Below are 19,135 nucleotides of genomic sequence, written 5' to 3'. Positions count from 1 at the left end.
ACGTCTTTGACATAATGTCATCAATGTAACCTCTTCACATTCTGTTGATGTTAGTTTTAAATGTTTCAAACACACATTCTGACTTTATCTTACACATTGCCCTTTTAACGAGTAAAGAAATAGCAAATAAGGAGTGAAGACAACAATTAGCCATGTCATTTGGTGAGTGATGAGTAAGAGACAAAAGACAAGATACAAAGAAAAGATTACATTCAGAAATGTAACTGCTGGAATGAAAATTGAGAGGAAAAACCAAGGAGTATCGAGAGGGAAAACTACTGCAGCTGAAGAAGGAACAAAAAGAGAGCAAAGAGCAGAAACATTTCTCAATGACACAGAAAACTGACATGACTGAAAAGGAAGCGGGCTTGACAAGAAGAGCAGGAAGGTCATGCAAAAAGAGTGAGAAAGGTCTGACAGTCAAGGAACACAGGATGAAGATGTATCATGCTCCATAACAAGACCAAAATTGGTCTGGCTGTCGCCTGACTGCTGCCTCTGCCGGACAGGTTTGTGCCATACAATAGTTGGCCTGCTATAGCACCTACCTCAATGAAACGTAATATTTAACTCACTTTCCTCTTCTTATACCATTTACTTTATGTCTCTGATGAGAAAGCATCGTATGTCCATGTAGAAGGACTCCAGACTCTGTGGGAACAGACTGTGAGGGGGAGAAACCCTGCATCTGGTACTGATGGTTACTCAACATGTGTCTTAACCGGTCCAGTGGAAGAAGCAGATAAAACAATGTTTTCAGTTATTTTTAACCAGACCAGTGGAGAGAGTGGATAGGCAGAATTATGTTTTTGTTACCAGTCCACGGCATGTAGGTGCATAGACAGAAACAAATGACTTGAGCACAGACGAGGGATAAAGGAGAGCCACAGCAAAATATGGAAGGAAAAACGATTATGAGGATGTTGAAGGGAAAACAACAGAATTCAAAGAGATACAAAGCAAAATATTTTATATGAAAAAAAGAGAACTAGAAGAAAATAAAAGTAGATGTGAATAAATATAAAACATGTGGGGGAAACACTGGTAAATGCAAGGTTGAAGCACAATTATTTGCATTAGTTATCCTATGAAAAGTGGTGTCAGAGAGCATATTCATTATCAGGCGCAGATTAATGCAGAATTGTCACACTTTTGGGTTGAACGACTATAGGGGGAGGAGGGGGAAGGCCTTTCTGGTATAGATTGGTCCGTTAGCTAGCCTTAGCATCCCACTAGACTAAACCATTGTCTGATTTATTTGTTAGTCACCCGCAGGGCTAAACCAAAGTCCACACTGGTGTCTGTTTGCTAACTGAGTCCTTTTCCATGTCCCTGCTGGGGCGTTTGCAGTCCATCACCATATCGGTTGATCCTAACAAAAGCTGGAGCATGTTTTCCAGGACGTTTTGGTCATACTATCAACACACAACTCACTTTTATTGTAAGAGAGTTTGCTGTTCTCAGGAAACCCCCGCATGTAATCCTTGTGACTTTCAGAAACCATCATGGCAGCATTTCAACAATGGCAAAGACATCCAACGAGAGCCCCAAAGTGAGACTGTCCACCCATGTCCATGCTTAGCATCATGGCATCATATCCACCGGCTAACCTTGGCTTTTGCTTCCCAGCAAGTCATTCTTCCTCCGGACTGGCATTGACAACATGAGCAATCCATATTCATTTGGACAGTGAGCGGGAAAAAGCTTCTCATCCAGCTCTAGTCCTTGTTGATTCAGTCCTTTAACTGTTAGCTTCACTCCAAGCCACAGTCCATGTTACTTTGGTCTCTTAGCAAGCATTAGCTTCCTGCCGAGCTATAATCCATATAATTCAATTGGTTAACAGACATGAACTTATCGCCATGCTACAATCCATGTTAATTCGGTTTGTTAGCTGGCATTAGGTTCCCACCAAGCCCTGATCCACATTGATTCAGTCAGTTGGCTAGCATTAGCTTCAAACTCTAATAGTCCATATGTCCCGAGTGTCTGTTGACATCCCACTTTCAGCTCCAGAGACAAAAGTTACTGGTGGTTTGGCAGGTAGAGCCTTTCTCGGCCGGGGACAGGTAGAGTTTGCCGTTAGCGCAGGCACAAAGCTCGTACACAGTCTGTTTGGTGTAGGTGGTACCTGCTGGCGCCCCCTCCAGGGGGTCCACAGCACTGCCAAAGGGAATGCGGCCCAGCCTGATGGTGTTGGCGTCTAGAAAGATCTGTGGACATAAAAGAAAAATTATTTAGAATTTTTACACTTTGATTTCAGAACAATGGCTGGAGAAGACAAGAAAGGACAAACACAATGAAAGGAAAGAAATACATGAAAATGACACACAGAGGTTGATGTTACTGCTGTAGGACGGACTTCACATGAATTGTCTTGGTGCCTAAAATAACTCGCAGAAAAAAGGGAAAAAGTTATGTTTTCAGAAAAAATGCAAAGAAACTGGGGTTGTGGATACAGAAGAAGAGAGAGCACATTGCCGTAGGATACTGTCTGTGGCCGACTGGGGTTTTCATCAAGAAAGATCTACGGGTCTCTTTTGATGGAGAGGCAGAGTTGGAGTGATCAAGGCAGAGGGCAAGGTGAGGAAAAAAACAAGGAAATCAGTGGGAGAGGAGTGAGGGGAAGCCAAAGAGATGGAGAAAGACAGACACCAGGCAAAGCATGCAGTAGGAATACATGCATACTGCAAAGAAAGACATCTTTTACACCAGCTAACATTCTGCAATATCACATCTATTGTTATGTTTTCAACCTTCAAGCAGATGAGATCACTCAACACATTTGGAAAAAGCCGTTTCCAAAAAAACGTGGCTATATTTAAAAACAGGCAAGAAAAAGACGCCATCTTCAAGATACAATCATTAAGATTATTGGTATCAAGATAAAACAAGTAACAAGTGAAAAACTCTCAATACAAGACACGTTTGGTTTATCTGCATGGACAAGTAATGTTATCACACAGCCTTTGGAAAAAACAACAAATTGCAAACGGATTTTCTTAAATGATTTCCAATGCAACTAGACCTTCACTTGGATGAGTTTCAATCAGTTTGGGCTGAAGGACGGGTCAAGGGGTTTTATTGATGGAGGCCAATAGATTTAACAGAATATGTGCCCAGTCAAGTCTATCTTACATTATTGCATGAAAAACACCTGCAATGCACAAACAAACAATGACAAAGCTCCACTCACCCTAACTGTGTATAAAAGGATGGAGGATGCAAGGGTAGGTGGGAAATGAAGGAAACTGTACTGTGGTCCCAGATCTGGATTACTGGTTTACTGTGTGTCAGAAGGTCTGTTATGATCTGACTAAATGCAAATTAGTTTGTGAATAGGTGCCATTAAACCACACTTTTGTCTGAAGGGCAATAATGTGGTGATTTGAATGGATTTTAAGCCTTATCAAAAAGAATTATATTATTTTTAGATGGTACACGTTCCTAAATAAATTTGTGTTGAATCACATTACCACAAATTAATTTGACAAATCGCAAACCTGGGGTTAGTATTATTCCAGTGTCACTGGTTGATGTCTAACTGCTTCCATCCCTCCTGACCTTACTCCTCCCTGCAGGCCACTCCTCTCAGATGAGAATCATTACACAATCTTGCTTTCTATCGACTGCTATGCCTGCTTATTTATTTACTCTGCAATCTACAACGTCCAAGGAAGCACTGCTCTCTTGCTTCCCATCTCTCTCTCCTCTCTCTCTCTCACACACACACACACACACACACACACACACACACACACACACACACACACACACACACACAAACCAATGGCCGGGCGATAATCTCAGCAGACATCTGTATCCCCTTTATTTATGTTCTTCATTTCAGAAATGAGAGAGGAAGTGAAAAAGTGTGTGGAAAAATAGCTATGAGTGCAAAAAGACAGAAGGAAAAGAGGAGAAGAGGGGAATGAGAGGGAGTAAGATGAAAGGATGACGGAGAGAAAATGTCGCATCAGAAGTGCTTGGAAGAAGAAGGGGGAGAGAAAGAGAGAGTGAGATAAGATGAAAAAGGAGAGGAGAGCAATGAAGGAGTCAGATACCCCAACAGCTAGGAACCAATTAGTATAACTAATGATTTCACATTGGCTGAAGGGGCACATCTCGATCTGTGTAAACAACATCCACATATACAGTACACACACACACACGCACACGCACGCACACACACACACGCACACACACACACACACAGTACATCTATTAGCCATTAACCTAGAAACAGAGGTTTCTAGGACTCTAGCTATTAGCCCAGAGTCGTTCACATGGTGAGATATTAAAACATTCTCATTCATTAAGGGTCTTCAGTGCATCCTTTGTCTTAAAGGAACATCACTTCATTTGATTGTAAGCACAACAGCCCTAGTGGTACAAATAACCATCAGTATCAGACCAAGGGTTGTCAAATATTGGAATTGTCCTTATATTTGTAATATATGGTATAACTGACAAAAAACAAAAAACAAGATGTAAAGATAATCCTTTAGTCCTATACGATATATTAACATGATTCTGGAGATGTCCATTAACAACTGAAAATGCCAGAAAGCTCATGGTAATCTAGATATTAAAGAAGCTGCTTACTTGTGCATTATATTATAACAGTCCTGCTTAGGTGCTTTTGGGAATTTGGGGATTTTTTTGTTTCAGTTTTTTCGGTTATTCAAAAAGTGGAGCCTCTTTAAATCTACAGTGTGCAGCTATCTCATTATCCCGCCATGCGCATTGGTTTTAATAAGATATAACAACAATGACAACAAGACTCTTTAAAAGCCGGTGAAAAACGAAAATGTGCACTTATCTCCCCATGTGCTGGCCAAAGGAAAATACGACACCACATGTCTAAATGTCAAGGTTTGCCTTTAACAGGTCCCTGGTGCACACCTGTCATCTTCCCTTTTGCTCCCCAGTAAAAGCTGCCAGGGTTCACAGCCTTACAGGGGAAAGGACTCAGTCACTGTTGGCAACATAACTCAAATCTCATTCTAACAGCCTACTTGCCATCGCAATGACAACCGAAAATGAACTTAGGCATGGCCACCAGGATAGGAGAATGAAGACAGATAGGTGCATGTGTATGTGAGGAAATGGACAGAAATGGACAGGAAATGACTGATTCTGTAACATTGGAAACATTGCGAAAACAAATTGAGGGGAAGGAAAAAATGAGAGAGGGAGGGAAGAGAGTAAAGGTGGTGGAAGAGGAGATATAATGTGGGATTGATGGAGAGACAAACAATGAGGGAGGGAGACAATGCTTTTTATGAGCTTTAAAAGAGTCAATTAGCAGGTAGAGATGAACAACTTTTACAAGGTGGGATGGAGTGAGGAAAACCGAGATAGGAAGGAGCTGAGAGAGAGAGAGAGAGAGAGATGGATGGATGGAGGCTCGGCAATAAGGGCAGTAAAGGAGAGGTGGTGGATGGCCGACAGATGGAAAGAGGGAAGGAAAGTAGAGGAGGTGGAAGTCATTTGTTGTGGCTTAAGGTCGGATTAGCGCTGACATTTATCCCAAATGAAAGTGTCAGTAAGTATGAGGTCGCCGTGTTGTTAGCAGCATGCAGGAGTATGTTCATGTGAATGTGTGCGGAGAGTGAGCCTCTGGTAAGGACATGTGTCTGTGTCAATGTAATAGTGTTTGTTAGTAGGTATGATGGAGTGCTTGTTGTTGAGTGCATTGTTTGACACATATTCAGTGACATGCCTGCATTTGATCTGCTTGTGTCTGAAGGATTACAGTGATAAACCTACGTATGTGCTCCTATATCCCTCCAGTGAAGGAGCAAATCAAAGGAAGGTGCCGGCTTCATTGACATTTTTATGTTTTGTCTTTTGAAATCCTTTATGGTGCTACCAGCCAGGAGCAAAACACATACTTTTCTTTTTATTAAATAACTAGCGGCAGTCTACAACACAGATGGATCTGTAGCGTGTTAACCAGGTGTCTATTGGCCTTGACTACATGCCTTATATATCGTTATATTTAGCCATAACAGCTAAATATTTAGTCAAAGAGAGAAATAAAAAATGTTTCCCTGTTTTCTGTTAACAATTTTCTTTTCACTGGCATATGTATGCCACTGCTCAATTTAGATCTATCTGTTCATGTACATGAGCATACTCAGTATGTAGCAATGCATCCATTCACACTTACAATGATACAGGCAGTGTTCAGAATAATAACGCCTTACCATATAAAAACACTACAAACTCTGGCCCCACAAATGATCATAGAGTTTAAGCTAAACCTCACAGTGCCAAGACACTTGGAGGTGCTCATATTATCTTGTCCACTCTTGCTTACATATATAGAGGAATTGTGTGTGTCGGTCTTTGAGGATATGTCTGTTTCTATGTGTGTCCCTTATACATTTGGATAAATGTATATGTCTGAGTGCGTGAATGCACCCTGAGAGTATGTGTGTCAGAGCTCATCTCTCTCCGACATCGGTTTAGCAAGCACACAGCTCTGGCATCAAGGAGATGGGAATCATCCGGAAACAACAATTATGGAGGGTCAAAACATTTTTCATGGATGATTTCCCCTCGCACAGCCGAGGAACAAAGAGGGTCGGAGGCAAATGTGCAGCGAGAGATGAGGGGAAGGCGGCGGAGGAGACACGAGGGTTAAAGTGTCTTTGGGGTGGGGGGCCAGCAGGAGGAGAACGGGCTGGCTGTGTGTTGAGGAGCGGTTTAGGTGGAGAAAAGAGAATGAATGTGTTCAGGAGGAGACGCAGTAGGAAGTCTCGTTCGGGTGAGAGGAAGGAAGGTGAGTAAAGGGTAAAGGGGGTTCAGACATTTTTGTCATGTTTCATTAGTAACAACCTGTGTTACCTTATCAATCTTATTTGTATATATTATAAGTATATGTTGAACATGTCCACTGTACAGATCTCCCCAAAGTAACATTCCTCGTGGAAGAGTTTGTTGGGAGGAAGTAGTAGTATAATGACAATATGTATGAACTCATCTAAATAAACTCAAATACAATGCTCTTAAAGGACAGCCACAGTCTTAAATGTGATTCCCGAACACAGAATGCAACTGTGCCGCTCCTGTTGTCAGACTCCTTCGATCGACACGTTGCAGACTCCAGGCTTGCAGCAGTTTCACTTTTACTGACCTGGAACCAAAGTGGACGGGAACGTTTCAACTTGAAAGTCTTTGAATGAGTTGGTGGAGGAGTGGAGTGAGAGAGGTGTGACAGACATTTAAAGGACACTAACAGTACAATTTCACCAGCGCAAACACACTCGATAACGCACATAATTCTGCACATACGAGTTCGCCTAGCATCAGCTCACCTTGCCTCCCATTCCCCTCTTCTTTGTCTCTCTTGCTCCCCATGCACTCACACATGGAACACACACACGCTCCAACAACACAAATAGGTGGGAGGTTGTGAAGCTATCTGAGTGTATTACACAGACCATTAGGCCTGTGGAATGGACAGCTGTAGGAATGGGAGCTGACAATGGACTAAAAGACAGAGGCTGGATAGAGACTGAGAGTGTAGTGACCCAGATGGAGTGGGGACATAACGTGCTGTCAGTCAGCTCTGCTGTACCACACACACTCACACAAACATACACACTACTGCAGACCCACACAAATGCACACACGCAAACACACGCAAACGCACACAAACACACGCAAACGCACACAAACGCACACAAACACATGCAAACACACGCAACCACACACACACACACACACACACACACACACACACACACAAAGGCTGTGATAGAGGGTAACTAAAAAAAGGGAAAAACAGATAAAACTCCCACACACAAAGAAAGACCAAGGCGGAGTTACATCAGACAGACACACACACACACACACACACACACACACGCATAAACACATCTATGAAGATCGCCTCGGGCCCTGTGAAGTATAGGCTAATTAATTTTCCAACGTTAATCACACCTTTTGAAAAACATCCACTTCTCCCAGCTATTGGCAGGTATCTGTTAATCTTCTATCTATCTCTTTTAAACACACACACAGACACAGACACACACACACACATGCGCACACACGCACACACACACACACACACACACACACACACACACACACAGACTCTCAGAGAATGGAGTTGGATGATAAATAGAGAGGCTCTCGAGACTGAGAGGAGGGGACAGCTGTGCTGGTGTGCTGCGAGTGCCCTCTGTGTGTGTGTGTGTGTGTGTGTGTGTGTGTGTGTGTGTGTGTGTGTTTATCTGTGCGTACTCATGCATACGTGTATTTTCGGCGGTCGGTACATTTTTCAGGTGTTTGAGTTGGTGTGTGTGTAAGTGTAGTTCATGCTATGTATAGGTGTGAATACAGCCAGTGTTATGCATCCATTTGTTTTAGTGCTCATTTTGCATATATGTGTGTTTACTCATTTGCGAGGCTTCCCTGGCATCAGTGTGTACTGTACGATAGGGAGTTACCCCCTGCCAGCATTTTAATTCACTCACCATTCTGCCTTACCCCGCAGGTAAAACAACAAGCAGAGAGAGAGGAAAAACAAAAAAAAAGCAAGTCCCAGCATACCAGCCCAATAACACCTCCAGGCTACAGCATCTTAATAAACCCCATGATTGTGGCAACAAACAATAAAACTCCATGGCAACCTAACTCTGTTAAAAGTTTCCATAGTTATCCCGATTTCACCTCGCTGCAGTCAGCAGCAGAGTATCATGAACACAAAGATGCAGCCATGAATCCAGGTCATTCAATGCTTCTTTATATGTCTGAAGTGCCACTTTTTCCAAACAAGCTATTGGTAACACACATTGCTCCTTTTCTTATGGTGTACTAGTGTATGTTAGAGCCATTTATTTACTATTGTTTACTCCAGAATGAGGCTGACTTCGGACTGACTCTACATATTAGCTTCCGACCCCATGAGTGATACGCTGCTGTCCTGTATTCCAACATAAACGTCTCACAAACGCTGCCTCATATTTAGACTCACTGCTTTGATCGGCACATCCCGACCACCATACCATCCACTCTTCTCCTTTCTTTCTGAGGTGAGAAAATATCTGCACCTCTACAACCCGCACTTTAACAACAAATGCTATTATTAACAGAGGCATTTGGCTGATGAACCATAGCTGGAGGGGCTGGCTCCTCAACTGCGTACTCAAAAACTCCAGTGAGGCCACAGCAACAATCTCATATTCTTTTTCTATACATCACAGGGTTTAAAGGATGCTAATTTCAAGTTTAGAGGGTACAAACTCCCTTTTACAAGCCATGCGTGAGCGTCTGCACGTATTGTGAACCCTTGTGAACTAACTCTCAGCACCCACATTTACATGTTTTTTGATTGGTTATGGTTTTGCCAGCAGTGGATTTTGACTTCTTTTTTTTTTAGTAGTCTTCCGGCATGTACTGTCATCAGAACGTGACAAAATCATGTCCGGCCTGCATAAATACTCTTCCCAGGTTCCCAGTGAAACCACAAACCAATGTGCCCTACTGGAGGGCATTTAGACAGCATGTGCTGAGTGTGTCATAGTTTCACTCCCTGGAGAGCATTTCTGGGCTGTCTGCTTCTCAACAAACGGCAAACAAACATAAAAATGTAATCATTTGGCAGACTAATTGGTTCTCTAGTTCATCCCACTGCAACGGACATTTCTGCTTGGCTGCATACGTATGTAGCCTTTCTGACACTATAAGTGTATTAAGGAGGAGACTGTTAGATCTCTAACCCCATGCCAAGGATCCTGTTTTATAATAAGGCTGTAACCTAACTGATACTCTGAGCCGTCAGTGGAAATAAAAGCAAACTAGTGACTTTAGTCAGACAACTTACAGTCTTTAAGACCAATTGTCTGGCCTTCTATGGCTGGAAACCTGACTAATTTTCAGCAAATGTAGGTTCCATGTTTCAGTTTGCGAGGGCATCTATTCTCTCAGGAGTTGTCCGTTAAAATGAATGGCGAGTGAGACGAAACCACTTCTCCAGTAAAAAGACGGAAGGAAAATGAGTGATGCACAAACGTTGTTGACAAGAGCTGTGGGTGTATAAAGAGCATATCATGAGACGAGTAGAAGAAAGGATATATTGATGGAAAGTTAATGTAGATATAATCAACAAAGAGATGAGTAGAGAGAGGCAGTAAGAGGGGGAACGAACTTGAAGGGAAAGGAAAATGGATGGACAAGAAAGAAAGACAGTGAATTAATGTAGGATAGAGAGATGGGGAGAGAAAGAGAAGAAGGGAGTTGATAAAAAAAAATGCTAGAAGGAGAGGATCTGTCAGCTCTCGTTGGCTTTGATTTTAATGGAGGCCAGCGCTCTCCTACCTCCAACCCATTTGGCCCTAATTCCAGCGCTGCTTTCCAAACTTTTTAAACTTTAATGGCCCCTTCTTAAGTGCCAGCTGCTGACAACATTGATTTGGCTTTAAGCCTTGCTGTCCTGCACGCCTTTATTTTCTCCTGCAAAATCGACAGAAACATCTATTTTCTGCCATCCTCCTCCACCTCCTACTCATCCGATCCTCCTTCTATCCTCCCTTCATCTGCTCTCCTCTATTTATTTGATGGTGTCAGCGGTTAGGGGAAAGCTTATATGAGAATGCATATAAAGGAACGCTATTTGGATAAGCGGTTCTTTTTAGGGGTGTACTGCTTGTAGGTATTTTAGCCACTTAATACAAACAGGCTGGGTTGGGAGACAGAGAGGTGACTTGTGAAGACGTTATTTGGTGACACATGAATGCAACGATGTGGTGTTGCTGCCGATGCAACTTTCTCATTTTTTATGTATGTCAGTTTGCTCAGTATCTCATTGTTAGGATATTTATCTGCAGCCAAAGTTCACAATCACGCACAAAACTGTAACCCGGAGCGGCTCTTTGTGTGGTCACAGCAACATTTAGTTTTTTAAGAATTATAATTATATAATTACAGGTATGTGAATAATCATATGAATAAGAATGGTTCAGCGGGGAAATCAAGAGAATCAGGTTGAATTTACAAAATTCATAAAACCTGTAACAACATATTACAAAGCATGTATTTGCGGATGTGCTTTTGCCGGGAGAAGTGAAGGAGGAATATGTTTTTAAAGAGTGTGTTGCCCTCCTTTGGTCAGTTATGGTTATGGTAAAGGTGAGACTATTAATTTGCAATGCAAATATAATATTATCACATCAAATATGGGCAAACTGAGCAATGTGATCTCTAAAGTGTAAGAGAAGATGCTCTGGTTGAATTAGATGTTTTAAAAGCACCCAGCTAAACATTTAAATGTGGGGTAACCAACTGGCAATGACTCGTAAACTTTAAACTCATTTAGAGAGGTGCCAAGCAAAGTCAGTGTAGCCTTCTTATTTGGTGTTTGTTTGTTTTTATTGGTTGGTGCAGCTTGACAGAGCTCCCACTCTTTGCTGTTTAAAAGACAGATTCACATCAAGTCTTAATTGAATATGACAGTTTGATTGTAGTAGTTAATCACATCAATGGGAGTCTGAAGCTCACGCATACATTTCCCATGGGGCATTGTAATTATTTGCAGCCAAATACATTTACAGATGCTGATAATGTATCTTGTGGCACTTATTAAGTTGTACCTTAACGAACAGAGGATTCCTTTTTCTGCATATCTGGCAAACAAGGTTGGTCGCTCACTGTCTCAAGCCTTGCACAAGTCCCACACAATCATTGTTACACGGTGCATGCTATTGTTCACCAACAATAAGGAGACATCTATTCATGCAGGGATGACACACACACAGAGAGAGAGAGAGAGAATAGATGAACAAAGAACAGAAAGAGACAAAAGAGCACATGAAACAGAGAGAGAAAGAAAGACATGACAGAAAAGTGGTAAAAATTATAATCTCCCCTGCCCTCCCTTTTTCCTAGGAAGTGACAGCCACAGTGATGTATAACCCTGGCAGTGGAAAGTTAATTAGATAGGCTGGGTTACTTAGAGAGGAAGGACTGAGAGGCTGAGAAGAAGAGAAAGAAAGAAGGGAATGAGAAGAAGAATTAGAAGAAGAATGTACAAACAAAAAAAGTCAAAGAACAAAAGAAAGGAATAGAAAGGAGGATGGTGAGAGTTGTGGAAAGAAAGTAGAAAATAGAGATATATCAAGAAGAGGGGTGATAGGTAAATCGAGAGAAGGAGTGACGAGCGGTAGAGGGGAAGTTCAAATAAGAGGCAAAGGGCCTTGTTCAAATTATCTTTTGCCTTGACACTCAAATACAGCAATACGTTAGACACACATGCCGCAATGCAAACAGGGTACGATGGGTATGATACACAACATAAATGATCACAACAGTCTTTCTCTGTAAATGGCTCCGCTCGTGCTTGGCTCAAGGACACACTTCAACACGTCATGTGCGCTGCTGAGCGGGTGATTGCATGTTCGCCCTCCATCAGCAAAGTGCATCACCTAGACCAAAAGAACGGGATAACGACCTTGACCAATAGTAATTTGCCCTATTACATAATAAATTAATGAACTTATTTGTTTTATGGACAGCTTATCTTGTTCAGCAGGAATCCAAGCATGCACTAGGCTAGAGGCAGGTCCCCAATCTACTGTATCACAAGGCTAACACATAGATCAACACACATCCACACCTTCACATGCATGGGCCCCTACAGGAAAGCCATGCCAGAAAAAAAGGGTCCAACTGGCCAGCAGTTAGACCCAAAATAACAATTAATTCTCTGAAATCACTATGTACGCTCAAATATGACTATATTACTCTTTAGTAATTTGCCCCTGCCCAATGTCTCACTCAAATTCATTATTCCCTTTTTCTTTGACTGCAGTTATATTTGGATGTTGGACTAATATATGCTGACATCCTTTAACCCATGCTGTCTGTGACACCTTCAAACTTATTTTTTGGAGAATAAGAAATAGTTTTGCTGTAAGTTTACTCAAATCTGAAGGTTTAACATGAAGGTAATAGTAAATAACATATGTAAAAGAGATTAACAAGCACATGGGAATAAGGAATACACATTTGACCGATCAATTGTAATTTAGGTACAATTATATGAATCTATTAGTATTATTGGTGAGCTAATTGGGTATTCAATAATATGCACTGAAGTGCTTTTTTGTACTCTTTCAAGGCAATTATTTATATAAATTACTATTGAAATACTCCCAAAGTACAAAAAAAAGTATTTATTATGCAGATTTGCCCATTTCAGGGTGATATATAATAATGGCTGAGGAGGTGTCTATTATCAGGAATTACAGGACGACAGGGCAGCCTCTGCAAAGTCATTTATTTCTGAAAAATGAACAAAGGGCATTCAAAGGGCATTTTCATGCGTTTTGCAACCAAAATCTTTTTCACAAACCATTCACTCTGTTTCCCTGGAAACACTGAGGGTTTACTAATAACTGGAAGAATCATTATCATCCCATGAGGTTCATATGCAATGTAAACATTGTTCACTGCTCCAGCAGGCAGGACAAATCTTAGATAACACTTGGAAACGTGAGATTTCTAGTATGCTCATCGGATAGAATCCTATGGATCAGCTATGAACCAGGAAGTTATGCTAGAATCAAAGTGAATAATATGGCGTATGGTTGACACGCTATAAATAATAATTGATAAAAAGACTAGCTAGCTATCCAACCATGTCATTGACCCAAAGTCAATATCAATATTTTCTCGAACAAAGGAGATGTGTTCTGTCGACAGTAGCCTGAAGCGCTTCGAGTAGCGAATGGGACATGAGACAATATTTAATGTGTGTGTCAGTAAGTGAAAAGGGGCGGTGCAACTCACTTGTGTGTTACACCCTGTGGTGTTCAAACGATGAGGCATCGGTCTACACTTTGCTAAGTTAAACTACGCTTTTCAACTGTATTACATTTTTTTATTTAATGTAGCCAACGTTTTAATTTTATCGAACCTACTCAGTAGGTGTTCATTATCAGGGATTTATGGATAAACTGCAGTCAATCAGACCATAGTATGCATTAGATTTTTGTACATACTTTACATACTTTAATGTTGCAGCTGCTCAGGATGGATCTCATTTTAATTACTGTATATGCTGGGTAGTTATATTATCTATAATAATACATTATACATTGTATTATAAATTAAGTTGTAAAAAGTACAATATTTTCCTCCTAGGTGTTGTGGAGTACTCATATTCGCACCACTCTGCCTAGCTGCACATATTAATTATATATTTGAAAAAATCGACCATATCTAGTCTGACATTCTGTATTATTGTTTTGTTACCTGATGGCAGAGCCATCCCGAGAGTTTGGTGACCTCTGTGTGCTTAATTTAACTCAGACATCCTGGTGTCTGGTCATATGGATGAAGTTGTGTATGAAGTGAGACCCAGGGGATGGAAATAAGATAAGGAAATGAGAGAGAAGAAGAAGAAGAAGAAGAAGAAGAAGAAGAAGAAGAAGAAGAAGAAGAAGAAGAAGAAGAAGAAGAAGAGAAAAGCAGGACTTGTTTTCAGAGACTTCTGTTATTAGTGTGTGTGTGTGTGTGTTTGTATGTGTCTGTGTCCATGTGTGTACATGTCTGAGAATGTGTGACAGTGTGTTTGTGCCTGTGAATGACAATGACAGTGATAGTGAGGGGGGCATTCTTCTGTTAATTACTGAGTTAATGACACACTATGCTCCAGCGAACATGCAACATGGCAGACACACACACACACACACACACACACACACACACACACACACACACACACACACACGGATAATGGCAAAGTCTACTTCTCACGCAATATGGCAGGCTGCTATGCAAAGAGCTTGACAGTGAGATAGCAGGCTAACAATGATACACACACACACATACACACACAAACACACACATACATACACACACACACACACAGCAGCAGTTGACAGGGAACCTCATCAAACCAGCTTTAATTAAGTCACTTCTCCCAAATAGAAGAGCGGAAGAAAGGAGGGAGGAGGAGGGCAGAGAAGGAGGACAAGGTCGCCTGGATTGATGACGCTCATTAGCCTAATAAGGTACTTTAATGAAGCGGGCCCCACACTATAGAGTGCCATAGTCTAAAGAAACACACTCACCTCTCCTTCTGAGGACTGCAAGAGGAGGTCTTTCCTACAGGACGCCGTAAAGTCTCCCACTCCAGCGTTGATCTCCACCCCTCTGGGGGCCTCAAGGGTCAGGGTCCGAGTCGGCGACTCCAGCCTGAGAGCCATAAACACACGTTAGTCATGCTGTGGAAACCCACCTGCAGAGACATATAGTATGAACTGATTGTTCTGCTAACATGAGAGTATTACCATAAGATCAATAATGTGTTGACGGCCAACACGGTTCTCAATCTACCAGCTGCTCAATCAGAAGCAGCACAAGACTGTGGTTGTGTTGTTAAAGCTAATATACAACAGAGGAAAAATCAAGAATCACTATTTCAATGTTTAGTCTGCAATAAAGGCCGTAGAGTTGTATCCCCTTGAGTTACGTGAGGTGAAACATTAACCGACGAGCTCTTGAATTCACAACTTGAAACTGAAGAGTAAATTAGTAAGTGCTGTTTTGCTACATTCTACCTCTTTGAACGTCATCCATCCAGCTGGATTTGGATGACTCAAGATCCTTGAAAAGTAATGACTATCACAATTAGTGCAGATTCAAATATTAGATTAAAAAAAAGCCAGTAAGATATTATCACTTTCATGTTTTTAACAAATTGAATATCTTTTGATCATTTAATTAAACTTATTGATAGGCTTATCCATAACTGCATCATAGGATCAGACTACGATGGTGCTCAGTGACACATTGGAACCTCTCTATTGTTCGCGGCCCAACACATACGATCCTTCAGTTCACTGTGTAGCCAGATGAAGTTATAGCGTAAGTTCAGTCAGAAGATACTCTTGCAAGCCTGTCATTTATTTATCATACATCTGCCAATCACTTCTCATGCATGCTCACTCATCATTCACTTGCTGTCATTTTTCGTGACGCACCCCTCCACCTCCCCATCTCCGCCCAGTATTTGCAGATCCACCAGCTTCATCAACTCATCATTCTATCAGCCTCATCAGCACCACCAGGTCGCTGATTGGGGCAGATGGCCCTCAAAAATCTTCCCGTAGAGTCCAAGCACCAATCATCTTAATCATCACGTATCATCTGTTAATAATAATCAGTTAACAATGATCCTTTCTTTATTTGACTGTTCTCTCCTGATTGAAATACTGGTTGGTTTAGAGTGAACTGAACATGCTCACTTTTTGACTTTTATTTGTCTCATTTCTAATCGTTTTACTGTGTCGCAACTCTTAACTTTGCCTTTGAGAAAACCTACAAGAATGAATATTAAGAATGAAGAGTTGTTTTACTGCACTGCTCCAAAGCGCTCTGGCCATGGTTGGTGTCACTCCCCTTGGAGCGTAAGGGGTCAATAGTCTGGGGACTCAAAGTTGAAAACAATACGAGATGATTAAACAGCTTGGTGGTGTTAGATAAGCACAGTGCTTCGCTCAAGGGCATGTTGGCAAGTTAAATTAAATAGAGCGCTTTCGGCAAAGCAGACAGAATTACAATTTATGAAGTGTAAGTATAACAAATTAAACAGCACGCTCACAACAAAGATCAAATAAGAAAAAAATGCTTTGCTGTAACGTCACTTTTCCAGAGAAGTTTTGCTCATGGGTACTTCAGAAAGTTGGTTTCCCATTCCCTCCTGAAAGGTTGAAGGGACAAAGCATGCAAGCCAAAAGGGTAGATTAACAGAATATCCCCCATGATGGAGAAAATGTGTACTCCTCATGGTCCCGGCTGTTACTTTCCTTCATTACTGGCGTTTCTACTTGAATTTCTTGTTGGCTCCCTGTTTGTTCTCTCTTTCTCTGTCTGTGTATGTTCACCTGAGCGTGGAGCTCTGTCCTGCACCTCCGAGCCATCCTCTCATCCGTGGTCTTGCGGTATAATTATCACAACTCTTTCCTCCCGCCTTCACCTGATCAGTACGTTACCCAACGTGGTGCTAATGGAGTACTACAACTCAAAGCTTAAGCTCAGTATTTTCTCCGTTTTTTCCGGAAAACGGTCTATGTGCCTAAAAGTCAATTACCTTCCCGTGGTCTCTGTCTGCCCATCACCTCACCAGTCAGCCCATCGCACTCTGCCTGCCCCGCTCAACCGTAAAACTCTGGCTAAGCTCTCCAAACCTCATCTCACCCCAAATAAAACTGCACTAAGTGGTTCCCATTATTTGTGAGTTCTACTTTTGGGTTTGACATTAACGCAGCACTATTCTCCTCGCAGGCCCCTTAGTAAATAATAATTTCTTAATTCCAGTGTTTCGATCTGAAGAACCAAACATTAGCAGACAGAAAATGAGTTCCCCAGGAAGTTGTTTTCTGTGTTTTGTTTCCCCGTCGTAATGAACATGCACTAAGAGATATGTCTGTCTCAACATCGCTCCTTTTCTGCTGCTTTCTTTTTTCAGGGTGTTTACGCTATTGGAAAAACGATTCACCCCGAGAAGCCATTTAATTGAGCGTTGCGTTTTTAAAATTAGTCTTTTTAGAGAAAATAAAAGTGAATCCCATTAATTCCAAATTCAGATTCATTTTATTTTAGACTTTTCTTTCATTAAGTTGCAATAAGCTGAAGTAGAGCATATTACCAGTGATGACATAATGCCACTTGATTTAAAAAAAACAGCTGGAAGCTGGTTCGCATCAGAATAATGTCATCTTACCCAACTAATTTGCTACTCCTATTTAATTAAAATGAGAGTTTATGAGTCACTATCAGACTAAATGACTTACGCTGTACAGTATACTTTGTATGGTGTAATGGAAAGACCTTTACAAATCAAACCATTTTCTCAATCAGCATGTCTGAGTTTGCTGTTTGTCAGAGCTAACTGTGATATTCATTCGGGGTTGAAGGTGAAGCCACTGGAGGGGTAGAGGAGTCATGTGGTGGATTAAAGGTGGGGGAAGGTTCGGTGCTGAGCAGCGCTGAGCATCCAAGTGATATAACAAGTGCTGGAAACAAACACTTCCCATTGGGCCTGTAAAAACAGTGTGTTTGCTGCAACAGTCAGAGGTTAGGAAGAAGAGAAACAAAGCCAGAGTTTGAGGGGAACAAAAACAGAAAACGTGTCCTATTATTTACTTTGCATGTACAATGGAGAGAGAGAGAGAGAGAGAGAGAGAGAGAGAGAGAGAGAGAGAGAGGAGAGAGTGAGAGAGAGAGGATAGAGAGAGAGAGAGAGAGAGAGAGAGAGAGCTTGCTGGCTTAGTCATCAGCAGTGATGTGAGGATCTTCGGCTGGTTTGACAATTGAGGCAATTACATTGACGCTGCTGCAGGCTGAAACCGGCACTGATGGGAAGACACACACACACACACACACACACACACACACACACACACACACACACACTGACTATCACTGTCTGTTGTCCCTCTCTCTCCATCTCTACATCATACTCCCTGTCTGCTTTCACCTTTGTTTAAACTGACCTGTCCTCCACATTTCCCCTCATTTTTAATATCATTTGGCAGAGCATATTTGCACATTTGTCTTGTGGAAAACTCATATCAACAGCATGTCAACTATGCAGTTACACGGTTTGACACACTTTTTCTATTTCTATTTATGTGGCTTAAAGAGGCACTCAACAGGAGACAACCTCTGGTTCTAAAAAGTGCATTCCTTCTAATGGCCATGAGGGAGTGACTCCTCTGTCTCCTCCTCTGTTTGTCAATGACCCTACTTCTCACTTGATTTATTACCTCAGCAAACATTGTAAACACTAGGTTATGGTCTCAGTTGCTAGTGTCAAGTTTTCTTCATTACAACCATAAGCAGGAAACGCTTTAGGGCAGGTCTACTTTGTGATTGACAGGTTGCTACCTAAGAGTTGTCTGGTATGGGAGTTGTCTGTGTTTTTCTCTTAAAATTTAACACTTACACAGAGTGGTCTCAGTTCATGAAAGTGAGTTGTAATAGTTGGGTTGCCTAAAACTGTCTTTACGTTTGGTTGTACTTAGCTCCACCCTCTCGGGTCACTTCTGTTTGCCAAAAAAGGGTGAAAATGCGAGTCCACAAACCAATGGGTGACATCATAGTGAGTTCTTAT

At 41.6% G+C, this 19,135-nt stretch overlaps 1 protein-coding gene across 4 annotated transcripts in view; it reads right to left on the bottom strand.

Moving 5' to 3' along the window:
- Window positions 1-943: 943 nt before the first annotated feature.
- LOC117731405 (zeta-sarcoglycan) overlaps window positions 944-19,135 on the bottom strand; it is a 283,875-nt gene continuing 265,683 nt past the window's right edge. For all 4 annotated transcript variants that reach the window (XM_034533761.1, XM_034533778.1, XM_034533752.1 and 1 more), the window contains 2 exons: window positions 15,090-15,213; window positions 944-2,213 (listed from right to left, as the gene is read on the bottom strand). In XM_034533761.1, coding sequence (XP_034389652.1) covers window positions 2,007-2,213; window positions 15,090-15,213 — 331 coding nt within the window. In that variant the 3' untranslated portion in view covers window positions 944-2,006. The remainder of the gene's footprint in view (window positions 2,214-15,089; window positions 15,214-19,135) is intronic.

This window comes from Cyclopterus lumpus, chromosome 1 (assembly GCF_009769545.1).
Source record: "Cyclopterus lumpus isolate fCycLum1 chromosome 1, fCycLum1.pri, whole genome shotgun sequence".
NCBI classification, from domain to species: domain Eukaryota; kingdom Metazoa; phylum Chordata; class Actinopteri; order Perciformes; family Cyclopteridae; genus Cyclopterus; species Cyclopterus lumpus.
Note: the sequence above shows the minus strand (reverse complement) of the source record. Positions and strands in the feature narration are given on the sequence as shown.